The sequence below is a fragment of the Sesamum indicum genome, linkage group LG4, assembly GCF_000512975.1.
Source record: "Sesamum indicum cultivar Zhongzhi No. 13 linkage group LG4, S_indicum_v1.0, whole genome shotgun sequence".
In the NCBI taxonomy this organism is placed as follows: domain Eukaryota; kingdom Viridiplantae; phylum Streptophyta; class Magnoliopsida; order Lamiales; family Pedaliaceae; genus Sesamum; species Sesamum indicum.
The window spans coordinates 10,324,202-10,338,526 of record NC_026148.1 but is presented as its reverse complement, the minus strand read 5'-3'; the positions used below and the strand labels follow the sequence as shown (position 1 = coordinate 10,338,526).

Genomic DNA, 14,325 nt, shown 5'->3' with positions numbered 1-14,325 from the left:
AATTTTTTATAGGCGAACAATTTCCTTATTTTCCATATTACATGGAGGTGACTTGCATCTTTTTCTAGGTAAATAATACAAGTTTTGTTTACGTCTGATTGTATAATTCATGGAAGATTTATTACAAATTTTCTAGTGTGTGATTGCTAAATATATATATATATATATATGACACGTTTGAAACTTTTAATCATGTCATTTCACGCTCCCAGTGTGGCATATGCTTACTGTCTCCTCGAAATTTCATAATTTTGGTGGTTTGAACAAAATTATTTGTCCGAACTCACAAAAAAAAGAAAAGAAAAGTCAATGTAAAATTTCACTATCCTTTTATATTGTGTTTCTTTATCGTTTTTTCATTTTCCGAAAGTTAATTTGGGGATTTGACATGGTATTGATAATCAGTTCAGACAGTGTGAAATTAGTTAGTTTGACATGGTATTAATAATCAGTGCAGACAGTGTGAACTTAGCTATCTCTTAACTTTTCCATGTCTTCATATGAAAAACACACCAGACCTTAACAACCAAAGATATGACTCTTCTAGGCTGTCCGCATCCTTGCCTTCTCAAGAACTTGTTTCAAGAATTCAAATTTAATAAGCAGTAGGTTTCAAAGGTATTATATTTTATGGCATTTTAATTTGGTATTATGTCCCTTTCTTTGAGATAAATCGAGTTAGTTAATCCGTCAGCTGTCATCCTGATTTATTTAACACATTCGACTAACCTGATATTGTCTTCTATGTTTGACAATTAATTTTGACTACAGCTGATGATTTGAGGTACTCTTCACACTCATAATATATTAATCAAAGACATTGATATATGAATTATACAGTGAGAAAATAATATCTCAATGCTGACACTTAGCATTTAAAACTAAAGGTGTTACGTTACTGCAGAGGATTCTGGACTTGCATTATACATGCGTATCCATGAGGCTATAAAATTATTCTCGTTGCGATTATTAAATCTTGTTACTAAAGAAAGTTGAGTTGTTTGATTGATTCAAGTAGAATTTCTTGTCTAGGAAGTAAAACTAGTTTGAGGAAAATGGTTGCCCGAAAGAGTCATCAGTTCGGGATCATGTCGTATTTTTGTATCATACGGAGGGATGAGGTGCTGACTAGTTGAAATCTGTTAATATAATCTCTGTGCAAATGCAAATTGACAGGATACCAACAAAGAAGTTTGATGCACAAGTGTTTATGATACTAGGGTGTAGCCAAAATGATCGACTTCATGAGGGATCTCTTTCTCAACAGAAATCCCAGACATCCCAAAGTCGTTGCAAGAAGAAGGTTTTGAGGAAAATGACTTACATTAGGGACATGATGAATATTGAGTTGAAGTTAGGGAGATGGGACAGGAGAATATTGGAAGGAGATACATGACATTGACCGAAACAGAATGTATATACAGTAGTTGTAAAGAGGTGAATTCAATTGACTCGCCTAGCATCTCTTACAGTCTCCTGCCACACGAACACCTTCTTGAATTGCAGGAAGCGAGAGCAAGAGCAAGCACGCAAGCCATTTATCACCACCGGCAACGCATTTTAGCATCATCTTACTCCTATTACCACTGTGAACTGTTACCTTCTGCCTTTGGAGCAATGATTATTTTCGAGTACTTGGAATTAAGCTGAATCATTCACAGGGCAACTCTCCTTTGGCATGTTATGGGAATCAGAAAAAATACAACTCATCACCATCTGCATTGCAGCAAGAACCATTGCATGCCAAGTAAGAGAAGCCCTATGAATGGTTTGCTTACTGAGCCGTTGTCCTTTCGACTTGACTTCCCTATTTAGTGGCTATAATTATATATATATAGGCATAGATGGAATAAACCAACAGAGAAGCGGCATATGCTTGGAGACTTATGCTATGGATATCCACTGAGAGCTGCTTTTTCTTGGTCATAACATGCATTTGTTATCCATCCGTTGTTGCTGTCAGGAAAGCCCCTTTACTAGCATACCAGATTCCTCACCGTCCTGGCCCGTGAATTTGTTGGTAAAAATGGGAGAAAAGCGGTAGAAAGGAGATGCTGTCTAAAAGACGAAGTGGGCTTATTACCAGACCCATGAAATGGCATATCCTTCATGATATTCCTCCATTTTATTTACTTTGTTGCCTCTTCAGAGATTGGAATTCCACCCTGGCTATAGAAGATTACAGCACTCTTGAGGACAGAAAATCAGGTGCTTTTTTCTTCATCACTCTCTTATTTCTACTACAGCAAAGATTTTACTAATAACCATATGTTGTCTTTCTGTGATTCTTTTGTTTATAATCCTTCACACTTGGTATTTATGTTAAGTCTCGTGGTATATAACCTTATTTCTAGATAAAAGTTGCAATCTAGAAGCAGGATAAATCAAGAAATAGGTTGATTAGGAAACCAGGCTAGCTTCTATTTCAATATCAGGAACTCCCAAGTTCTGGTTTTCCTGATAATCTGCTTGCTTACCTCAAGTTATACTAATTTCAATATTCTTTGAAAATATTTGATCGATTTATAAGGATATGACAATGATTTTATCAATAACACAAATCTTTTTGACATCAAAACTTACAGTAAAATACTGCACAAGCTAAATTATACAGTAGAAAAGCATTTCTTGAGCATGTAAGCATGCTGAAGGTCTTCTAGGTTCTTTCATTTTATTTACATGATGCCCGAATGGTTTTTATTTTCTCCTAGGCTTTGTCACATATGGATATTTCATCATTGGAACTGTAGCAAAACCTCAGAAAATGTAAGAGGCTCCTAGTGCAGTTAACATATGAAAATCCATTATTAATAGCATCTCTTGCTCTTAGGTACAGGAGTGATTGACAAATGTATCTGCTTCAATCATCGAGCATTTCGCTCCTGTAGAATTTTCTGTCCCATATACCTGCACCACAACATATCACAACAACTTAGTAAAAGACTTACCATTATTGAGCATACCAATGACTATCTCAAATCCATTAATAAAGACCTTCCAAGCATCATAACGGTGGCCTGAGGATTAGTTCCCGGTGAGCTGTAAAACGTCGAGCCATCAATCACACGCAATGCATCCATACCAAGCACTCTGTAATCATGATCAACAACTCTATCCACTTGGCACCCTCCATGATAATGCCATATAGTCATCACAGTGTCTAGACAGAACTGCTCCATGGAATAAGCGGCTGTAAAGTGTTTGATCCTCAGGTTGTTGGGAACTGCCAGCATCATATTCATCAGGGACTGAAACGATGTGAAGGGGTATCGGAAGGGAGAGAAGGGCCGAGATTCAACAACCCGTTTGATGATTTCCATGCCTTGGACACACCTCTGGAGGTCCCTGGGGTCCTGGAAGTAGTTGAATGTGACTCTTGGATTGTCATTCGGATCCCTGCTTTGGAGCTCCAGAAACCCGGTGGAGAAAGGCCCCATGATCTTTTCCAAGATGACTCCGGCTTGTACGCCGGGGTTCTGGTATAATTCGGGTACTCCAGTAGCTTCTGGGATGGTTTGGTTGATTGGCATTGTGAAGGTCTGGAGAGTCTGCACATTGTGCAATAACATACTAAGAAATCAAAAATATTTTTACGGATAGTTATGTTCACCTCCCTAAAATATATAGTCTATTTATACAAATCACTCTTATTTTGATTGACTGCAAATTTCTCTCCATGCAGCATTAGGTTGTAATCCACATAATAAGAGAAAGTTTGATGGGAGCCGAAAAATTATACTTATGCATTGAGTTCACATTCCTACGTTATTGGAGGTTAATTAAAACAATCGAGCGGTCAATATATACACATACAATTTCAAAATTGATGCAGGAACAAGGTTGAGTTGAAAATGAACCTGGTTCACTGCCTTGGCAAAGTCTTGAGCCGTCCTCCGGAGCCAAGCGAGGTCCAAGGATCCACTGGCAGCTTCCACGTAGCTACCGACATCGGTTATGCCCACAACCTCAATCAGGGACAGTTCGACTGGCCTAGGAGAGGGAACTAGGACTGCATTCATTGGATTATCAGACATGCCATGACCCACCAATGGATGGTCCAATATCACTCTTAGTCCATGGGCTGTAAGTTCCGGGGCTGGCCCAATACCGCTCAAGAGCAAGAGCTGTGGGCTGCCCAGTGCACCTGCTGAGACAATCACCTCATTCATGGGCCCATTGTTCAAGTAGGCCATGTGCCTCTCGCCCTTTGAGTCTCTGAAGAAAACTCCATACGCCTTTGGTTTTTGCCCTGCACCACCATCGTCATGAATAACAAATAATACCAAAGGAAGACATAGGACTTGAATAACTTAAAAAAGGCAATTTCTACTATTATTGAGAAGAATAATTATATTTACACCTTTAGATTTATAGTTTATTTATATTTTTTTACGTAACATAGATCATTCGTGACACTAAAAAAAAATGAATAGTTTGTATAATAATATTAAAGTTCGAGGGCGTGTATGTGCAATTTTTCAAAAAGCGATGGTTTGTAACTTTGTGTAATAATATTGAAGTTTCAAGAGGTGCATGTGTATACAGGTGGTTTGTGTAATAATATTGAAGTTTTAAGGAGTGTGTATAATTTTTCATAAAGTAAAAATAACATGATGTTGACTTTTCTAACTGAGTATATGTATGACTTTTTAAAAAATAAAAATAATTTATTTAAATAGATCATATGTAAGAGGTGTAGATATAATTATTCCTAAATGAAATTTAGAAAAAGTTGACCCTAAAGAAGAGACAATGACAAGGGCAACAAAGTTGGGCAGTTAAACCTATATCCCTAGTTCAGAAATGAGAAGATTGTGGATAATTAATCTCATAAATGTGAATATATATTCTAATTTCTTAATATTATTCTATTAAAGTGTTGTTTAAATATATATATATATATATATAAAAGATGATGGGAAATGCAGTCACCTGGTGATGTCTTGATCAAGATTTGGTGCGCAACTGCATGCAAATAGACAGTAATGTTGGCGGGATCAGCGTACTCCAACAAATCAGCAGCCGTATGCCTATACCCGTTCTCATCAAAGATCGAACCCCCAATTTTAGTCCCATGCAGATGCGCATACGTTGTTCCCCTGTAGGGGGACACCCCTGCCTCCAGCAGCCCGTCCCGCACCGCCGCCTGCCACGCCTTTACCACCGGCCGGAAAGCCACCTTCCTCTCTACCCACGCGTAAGACTCTTCCACCAGCCGCGGCTCCCATCCCATCTCGTTCACGTACTCGCTGCTGGCGCGGGTGTAAAACCCCGCGTTTATGGCGGAGCCGCCGCCTAACACCCGAGCCCGGTGGTTGAAGACGCCGTCCGTCGAGACGAACAGCTGCGCTGCGGAGGTTGAAGACGTGTCCGACAGTGTCGCTGGGAAACCGTCAATGTGGGTCACGTTGGGGTTGTCGTATGGTAGGCCGCCCCTCTCCAGGAGTAGTACTTTCGCAGAGACGGAGAGCGTCGCCGCCAGCGGGCAGCCGGCGGTTCCGCCTCCGACGATTATGTAGTCGTAGAACCCGGATGACGGAGCTGTTCTTGCATCCTTCGCAAAAGATTTATATGGAGCTGATAATTATTGAATAAAATTAAAAAGTAATCAGCTCCAGTAATAAAATGTCAACTCCGTGTGTATTTTTGCCATAATTAGTTCTTAGGTTTCATAATATAATAATTACTGAAATCAGATTTTTTATGTTAAATTTTATTACATATTTTATTTTATTTAATATATACCAACGTATATAAAATTAAAAATAATCTATTTTATTCAAAAGAATTATATAAATAAAATAATTTAATTGCATTTTTAATTCTACAAGTATAGTTATTTGGTATTTTGGCTATATAACTTACTAGGGCAACAATTCAATACTGTACATTTTTTCTTTTCACAATTTCAAGATAAAATTAGAAGAGATTTCAAAGTTGGTCTAAAAGTAATGCAAATGGGTTGAAAAATGAGTCAATTTTGTCTTAAAATTATAAAAATAAAAAAAATACATAACTAAATTACGACCCTATAGTAAGTGTAGGATCAAAATGTCAAAAGCCCATAATAGGCCTAAATAAAATAAGATAAAAAAAATAGTAAAACATAGGTGAAGACAATTAGCATATTATAAATCAATTCCCGACAACAAATCCATGAAACCAAATTAAGTGCATCATTCATTTGTCACAAAAACACGCACTTTTGCGTGTTTGTATGTGTGTTGAGAGAGAGAGAGAGAGATACCTTTCTCTGCAAAAGAAGAAACAATGAAGAAGCTGAAAATCCCAAGAGAAGCTGCTGCAAGAAAGGAAAAGCACCTTGGAAAAGGCATCATGTTTTATTATAACGTCTTACTTCACTTACTGGAAAAAAGAAGCAAGAGAAGAAGAGATTGGGGTGTGTGTGTGTGTGTGTTTGTGTTTGTGCAAGCACAGAATAATCAAAGACAAGCAACGAACAAACCCCCACCCCGGCGGCCCCCTTTATAGGAAGAAATGATATATGAGAAAACAGCGACTAAGTCGGCCAGACATCTTTTCCACTTTCTTTAATTACAGTTGAACAAATCAGAATTAGCTCATCCTCATTTAAAGATTACAAGAGTTTGTTGGCAGCTGCCCCGGCCCCATGCATATATCTCTTCCTCTCTTACCTCCAACGTAAATGTCATTCCAACACATGATTTAAGGTTGGAACCACACAACACACATCTTCCAGCAACACCCCACAACCCCCATTCTATATCTATATGTTAATGTAACTGTAAATGCATGCTTTTTCATTAAATCATTATTCTTCCCTTCTTCAACCTTTTTCCTACGGAAACACTCCATCCAAAATCTCTAATTGCTACATTTATTAATTCCTTATCTATGTCAGGAATATTTTTATTTAAATTGAGTTTAGTCAATTCAAATTAATTACAATATAATAAGTGTGCTACACTTGCAATGTAAATGATTATTTTGCTTTAATTGTATACTAATCATATAATAATTGTATTACACTTGTCATATAATTGGTTCAGGCTTAATCAAATTTGATGTGGATAAATTTTTTTCTATCTATGTAAATCTACGACCAAAACTAAAGTAGGTCTTTGGGCTTCTACGACAGGTACTTCTAACCGTTTAAAATAAACATGTATCAATTTACTTTTGAATTTTTAATTTTTAATTTTAAACTATTTAAATTAAATTGAATTAAGCCAAATTTATAAATAGTTCACTACCAACTTCTAGTAGATTATTGATAAAATTATAAATATTAAACTGTTTTATCACATACTTCCAACTTAAACCTTCTTTTTCTAAAAAAAAAAAAAAAAAGACTTTTCGTGTTTGATTTCAGACCCTGACAAACTTTCACTGCCACGATTTATTTTCAGCACAAAAATTAGAAGATATTGCTTAAGTAATTCTGATTCGTATTAAAATTAGATTTTTTGTGCACTAAAGGTTTGAAGATTGACTTATATTTTTATTCTTGAAAATAACAGATCATAGGGGTCGATTATGTATAACTCAGTGTACGAAGTTATAAATAAATAAAATAGAGTAATTTGGGAACTAATAAATCGGTATTTAATAGCATTATTGGAGTATAAGTGTGTCACCTAGTTTATGCGACTTTGTATAATTGGTGTTTAATTTCTATCATTAATTCCACGTTACCACTTACGTATATTTATGACTATCTATGATTGGTGTCTTGTCTGATTAATTCCTATGTACTACTTGAATTGTACCTTTATAATTAATTTCCACATAATAGGTTGGGTCTCCCGTGAGTTTATCAAAATTTTGACATTAAAAATATGAAATTATATTTTTTTTAGAAAAATTTTAAAATTACACGTACATCCTATATTCCCAATTGCCACCAAGGCAGGCTGCGGAGGCCTCTGGACCGAGCTTGATTCTTTGGAGGGGTCTCTTGTCAGGTTGATATTCTGAAGCCTGTGGTGGACTAATAAGCCTAGCCCGCTGGACTTAGACCATATGGACCCCCAAAAAAAATTTAAAAATAAATAACAAAGTAGTGAGGGTTTTGAAAATCTGTTGCATTGTCATTGCATAATTATGAGCGGCATCGAATTTAGGTAATCTCAAATTATAAATAAAATGAGCACTGAACCGACCAACACTGAAATTGAAAAGAAGGCAATAGACATCATCATGTGTTTGTTATATTTAATAAAGAGTGGTCTGAATTTCTACCACAAACATATCTTCAAGTGGGCTGTACCTATACCTATACCTATGCTCACTGTTTCACCACATACTTATCAATTTTAATGAGGGCCACTACTTTCCAGTTTTAGTGTCAGTAATGACCTATAAAATATATGCGAATCCACCTAACCCAACCAAAATCTTATATACTTGATGTTTTGTAAACTTTTAATTAATTGATCTATAATTAATATATTATAATTTTTAATCATTTCATCCCACTATATATATATATATATATAATTTACGGGCACTCCCCCACCTCTAATATTCTCCAAATAAATAAATATATTGTGTTTCATTATATTGAATCTCCATATCACAACTTTCTATAATGAAAATTTCATTTTTGTCTCACTTTATCAAAACTTATGGGGTTAAACACAATATTTTATCCATATAATATAAAAAATGCGCAAAACAAATGCTTTTAAAAAAAATAGCAAATTTATTCTATATGTTTTAAAGAATGAAGCAATTTATCATTTATTTAAATCATTGATATAATGTTGATTTGCTTGAGAGTTTTGCTCATTTTTCATATTATAAGGGTAAAATATATTTAACCCAAAAATTATGTGGAGTGTTAGCAGTTAGCCGCGACTGACATTTTTGTAGTGGATAAAAACTTTTTCTTTTTCTTTTTAATCATAAGTCTTATTAATATATTTATATTCAATTCTTATGGTTTGTATGTTTTTTTAAATAAAATATATAGAACAAATAAGTTTTGTACACACAATTGGCATTTACAAGAATTCGTAATAAACAAACTCCATGTGTATATACAGAGATTTAAATCAGATGAGAGAAGGAGATGAGTGATCAATCATTGGCGAATTTTAACTCAGTTTGGATTTGATAAAACGTGAATCTATTATACATCAACTATAATATAATTAATGTGATTAATATATAATTTAAAAATAATAATACATATAATGCATATTTTGTAATTAATTTAATTAGGCAAAAACTGTGTTGTGTGAGAATTTTCCCCAATCATTTGAGAAGTCGCCCAATATAAACAGAGAGGTGAGTTTATAAACGCATGCACTATTCACTCTTCAACCACACAGGCATATATAAAGCAAAAGAAGAGGTAATATAGGTATATATATGAGGGTTGTTGTGTAATTTTGTATACATGCATATGATCGAATACTTTTCTTCAAAAAGAAAAAGAAAAAGGCAGGCAGGTAACTAGAGCATGGAAGGATAAGGACTGGGCGTGATCTTTATTACAAGACCAGGGAAGACGTCATCGGGATCGTGGATATGAGGATTCCGCTCCACGATGAAAGGGTCGCCGCACTTATCGCTGATCGTGTGCAGCGTCTCGCCTTCTCCGACTACATATATTTCATCGCAGGGGCGGAGGTGGTTGAGCTTCCCCCGGCTCGCCGCCGCCCCTTCCGCTTCTTCATCGTAGTGATTTTGATCCCCCACTGAACCGCCTATGAGGATGATGAGGGCCAGTAACACGATGGCGCAGTACCATGACGACGCGTCTGCTATCGGAAGACACGATTTTACCAACTTCAATGCGCTGGAGAGATAATTAGCCATATAGGTTACGTTTTTCTATATTCTGAGAGAGAGGAATGATTTGAGGGTTGGTGGTGCGTCTGTTGATATAAGCGTTTGTCTTAGCAAAGGGGTTTATTGCGGGGGTATGGTGTAAGTCTTTTGGACGTATTTATTGCGGGGGGGTAATGGGTTATGGTGTAAGTCTTTTGGACGTATTTATTGGGTGGAAAGTTGATTAATTTCAAATTCAACTATGGATATGTAATAACTATTGTCTACTACTAAATTCAAAAATTAATGATGTCAAAATTATTATTAGTATTTTAAACAAAAAAAATAAAGTGTTGTTGCACAATACCTCGTAGTAGATTCATAGAAGTAGTAGGCCACGAGTCTATTAAGAATCGACACAACTTTAATAAATGACAATAATATTTATAATATATATACTGTTCTCTGAATATTTTAAAAATCAACTTATAATTTAATTATGAAATAAATATTAGTTAGAAGTAGAGTAATCCTTATGTTGTGTTTTACTAATAATTCAGAATGAATGATGATAGAATTTTAAAATTAAATGAAGTATAGGGCGAACATATATATGTACAAATTAAAAAAGATATTATAATAAATAAAAAGTGACCCATACGACAGGAGGAAGAAAAGAAGGTCCGATGATCCCAGTTGACGGGGTTGGCTAAGCCAGACACCCTTTCTCACAATGCAAGTTCCAAAGTTGACTTGCTTTCCCACCTCACTTCCATATATATTAATTTAATTCAAAGCATTGCGTTTCTGAAAACACGTGTTTAGAAGTGGAAGGCAGATGATGGTTGGGTTGGACGGTACGCATTAATAGTCGTGGGCGGGCAACTAAAATGACACGAAGAAAGGCCAACATCGGAACTTCATGTAATAAAAACTATACTTAAATTCACAAAATTTGAATCCTCGATCTCTTATTATTACTTATTTCAGACGTTGCAATATTAGTACTTGATCGGATGTTGGTTCAGATTTACGATTTATATCTTTTATAATTAGTAATTATGTTTTATTAAGCATTTATTAAATTAATCGGAAAAATCAATATAAATTCCCAGAATTATTAAAAAACTTTACACGCCTAATAAAGTTAGAAGGGCATTGTTGTCTTTGTCCAAAAATAATTCTTTGATGCTCCTTTTGTTCCATCCCGGTTGGGTGCACCTTATCTTTTTGACTGCAACAGCACCACCTGCACCTATGTATTTTCTCAATTATATATATGATGTAGGTCACGCGAAATCAGGATCGTCGGGTCGGATCGCTGAGTTTAGGTCGCTGAATCCCTCTTTCGAACTACCTGAAGTGGATCCTGAGAACACAGCAAACATAAAACTAGTCGAGAAGCCCTCGGCGATTGCCCTCCGATACTTAAGTTAGAAAAGTGGGGTGGGTCGAAAATATAGTAATGAGATCGAGTGAGATCACAAATATGGCGGTAAAATGAAGTGGTGAAAACGTATTTGAATAATCATAAATGAGGCTATATATAGTTGTACGGTACCCTCTAGGTATGCGACACGTGGCTCCAATAAGAGCGAGCCACATCACCTTCTGTAAAAGCCTGCTGCCGCCGCTACTGTACCTGCACACTGGGCCCCACGCGCTCAGCGATAAAATGCATGAAAAGGTGAAAAAATATAGGGGTATTTTGGTAATTGTGCAACTTCCATTATCAATATAAGTGCAGAATAATTGTTATCTATCATCTCAATTGTCGCAAACATAATTAGATAGATGCTTACACCTCATTTACGTTCTGGACTTAAGTCTTTCCTTTTTCATTCTACGGATATAAGGGTTGCAAAAATAATAAAATATATTTAAAAATATTAAATTATTCATGTTCGATTCATATTTGACTTAATTAAAATTTTTTATACTCGATTAGATCAATATTCAAACACAATTTTTTAAACTCGATGGTAATTCAAACAAGTTCAAATAATGATGTGTTCAACTCGATTCGAATTGTTATAACCTAACACATAGCGACTCTTTCCTCAAACAAATCTTTTATTGTAAAATAATAATGTTTCTAATTAGTATCACTAAAACAAAATTTCTTATTGCCAGCAGTTTTATTGGTTGTGGATTAAAATGATTGGGGAATAATTATTACTAACTATGGTTAAATAAAATTGATGCAAATATTCAATTTATCCAACATCAAAATTATTTTTTTCATGGCTTTTAGTGATAAAAAATATTTTAGCGACACTTGCAGCAATCATGACTAACAACTATTGAGGTAATCGTGGTTAATGACTATTTATTATGATTATTTATTTTTAACTATGTTAATTAACTATATAGTTAAATTTTACATTTGTTTTAGTGTATATATATACATATATATTATATGTATAAAATATATAATAATGTGAATTTATTATACACGAAAAGGAGAGAAGTAAATTATCTTTTTTTTTATAAATACAGAATAGAGATCAGATGGAAGATGAGAGCAGAAGTGATTAATGATGAGATTATAAGGAAAGAATATCTTAACATCTTTGCAAGAAAAGGGAAGAATGTCATGTTCTTGAAGCGATCAAACATATGTAATTCTTGATTAATGCATGATTTAAGTAATGTTAGGGATATATATATAAGGAGCAGTTGACCCAATTGTATATATGATGAGTGGATAACTGTCTATGTATCTATTTTAATGTTGTTTGTTTTTTGTTAGAATAATGGGTGGATTCACTTAATAGCAACCCTAGCTAGATGATGTTCAGCATGTGTGTACGTGTCAGGTTTAAGAAAAGTTGTAGGAATTTTTTACATTATGGCATTTGATGAATCATTTCGGACATACATGTCAAGTAATTGTTGCTTTCACAAATAATTGTTCCATGCAATTTGTACAAGGACGCCAACCTACCTTCCAGACTGATAACAATTTGATGTTGGAATATTCATATCAGGCCTTCCGAAACCTTCCAAAAGTTATAATCATTTACTTTAGAGTATATCATGTTAAAGGCTCCCAACTTTTTGAAAATTCTTCATTAAGATCTTTGTATTTACGTTGTTCAAATTAAATATGTAAGATTTGAGTCAAATTTTTTATATATTTCATCAATGGATACTTTGTATGTCACTATGAAACACTAATATGTATGAATTATTGTAGCTCGTAAATCTTATCACAGATCAAGAGTGCATTTGAAATCGTACAATTAGATCGACAGCTATAAATATTGGCTCCCCCAATCAAGTGTACGTAGCTTATGCTGCCCTACGTACTGTTTCATTCTCTCTTAAGAACCGACTCCGAACACTGATTTGAGTGTCGGAGGTCCACCCTCAAGAACCTCCTCCACTTAGTCTCTTTGCAGGCTTAGCTATGTTCTTTAAAGAATACTTTTATTTTGGTAGCAAATACACAAAACCCGTCATTAAAATACCTTAAATATACACTATTGTTTTTTTCTGAACAACACAATTAATTTGAGAAATATTTTTTGTCAAAATTAGTCTATAAATTTATGAAATATTTTAAAAATAAATTAAGGACGATCTATTCCTTTTTTTTTTTAAATAAAAATCCTAATATTCTTTGGTACGGGAGTTTGTAAGTTTGTCTATTAAAAGCTAATTTTGATAAAATATTTCATGAAATATTTAATTTAAAAGGTTTGTAAACTGACCAAAGTTACACACTTTTGATAATAACTTGTTATTCACTTATAAATTAGGAGAAAAAGAAAAAAGTGGATAAACATTAAATCACTTTTCTTAAAGTTACATTTCACGTCGGATAGCTTAAGATTGAGTAGTACATAAACCTAAGTTTCGGCCACGTACAATTTGGGTAGCAGAAATAGTAATTGCATTTTGATTCAAGCTTCAATTTTTACAATACAATTATGGGAAAATTATATTTTTGTCTCATATATTAAAGTTTTTTTTCTAATTTAATCCTATTTGTTATAATTTTTATATATTACATTTCATAAATTATTTTTTTTTCAATTTAAATCCTCACGGGTATTTTTCATTAACAAAAAGTGTACAAACATACACATGAGACTGCTGTCGATATTGTTGATCATCGGACAATAATCATTAAAATATCATGAGCAATAATAATTTCTTTTTTTTAGAGACAGTAACCTCTGAACTAGAATACTGTATTTAACCATGTAACTATTTCAAGAAGACAATCATCATTGGAATTCCTAAAAGTATTATTGACAAATTAAGCATACAGTTTGAACGGTATTTTTATGAATACATCTCAACTGCATCTGCATGCTTTATTTTTTAAAATTAAATAATTAAATAAAATACATTATTACGCCATGTATTCATTAGAAGTTATTTAACGTACGATTAATTAATAGTTTATAGGTATACACTATTGCGTAATTAATCAATTAATATAAATACAGACAACTACGAATTATTTTGATAAGATTCGACCTCAGCATCTCAAATTAATTTTGTCTAATTTTATTAATTACATAATAAAAATAAAAAAAAGAAGAGAAAGCCCGT

At 34.1% G+C, this 14,325-nt stretch overlaps 2 protein-coding genes across 2 annotated transcripts; both read right to left on the bottom strand.

Moving 5' to 3' along the window:
- Positions 2,251–6,460, bottom strand: LOC105160712 (protein HOTHEAD). Its single transcript, XM_011078191.2, has 5 exons — positions 6,248–6,460; positions 4,933–5,577; positions 3,858–4,249; positions 2,995–3,548; positions 2,251–2,907 (listed from the first exon to the last, which is right to left on the bottom strand). The coding sequence occupies exons 1-5, from the start codon at positions 6,336–6,338 to the stop codon at positions 2,865–2,867; spliced, it is 1,725 nt and encodes a 574-aa protein (XP_011076493.1). The 5' UTR covers positions 6,339–6,460; the 3' UTR covers positions 2,251–2,864.
- LOC105160530 lies at positions 9,302–9,952 on the bottom strand. The gene has a single exon (XM_011077948.2). The coding sequence runs from the start codon at positions 9,805–9,807 to the stop codon at positions 9,442–9,444; it is 366 nt and encodes a 121-aa protein (XP_011076250.1). The 5' UTR covers positions 9,808–9,952; the 3' UTR covers positions 9,302–9,441.

Excerpts from the sequence above, each read along its gene's own strand:
- LOC105160712 (XM_011078191.2), bottom strand. The coding sequence starts at position 6,338 with ATGATGCCTTTTCCAAGGTGCTTTTCCTTTCTTGCAGCAGCTTCTCTT. Across the intron at positions 4,250-4,932 it reads CTTGATCAAGACATCACCAG|GGCAAAAACCAAAGGCGTAT; the intron begins GTGACTGCATTT and ends ATGGTGGTGCAG. Across the intron at positions 3,549-3,857 it reads TTGCCAAGGCAGTGAACCAG|ACTCTCCAGACCTTCACAAT; the intron begins GTTCATTTTCAA and ends CACAATGTGCAG.
- LOC105160530 (XM_011077948.2), bottom strand. The coding sequence starts at position 9,807 with ATGGCTAATTATCTCTCCAGCGCATTGAAGTTGGTAAAATCGTGTCTT.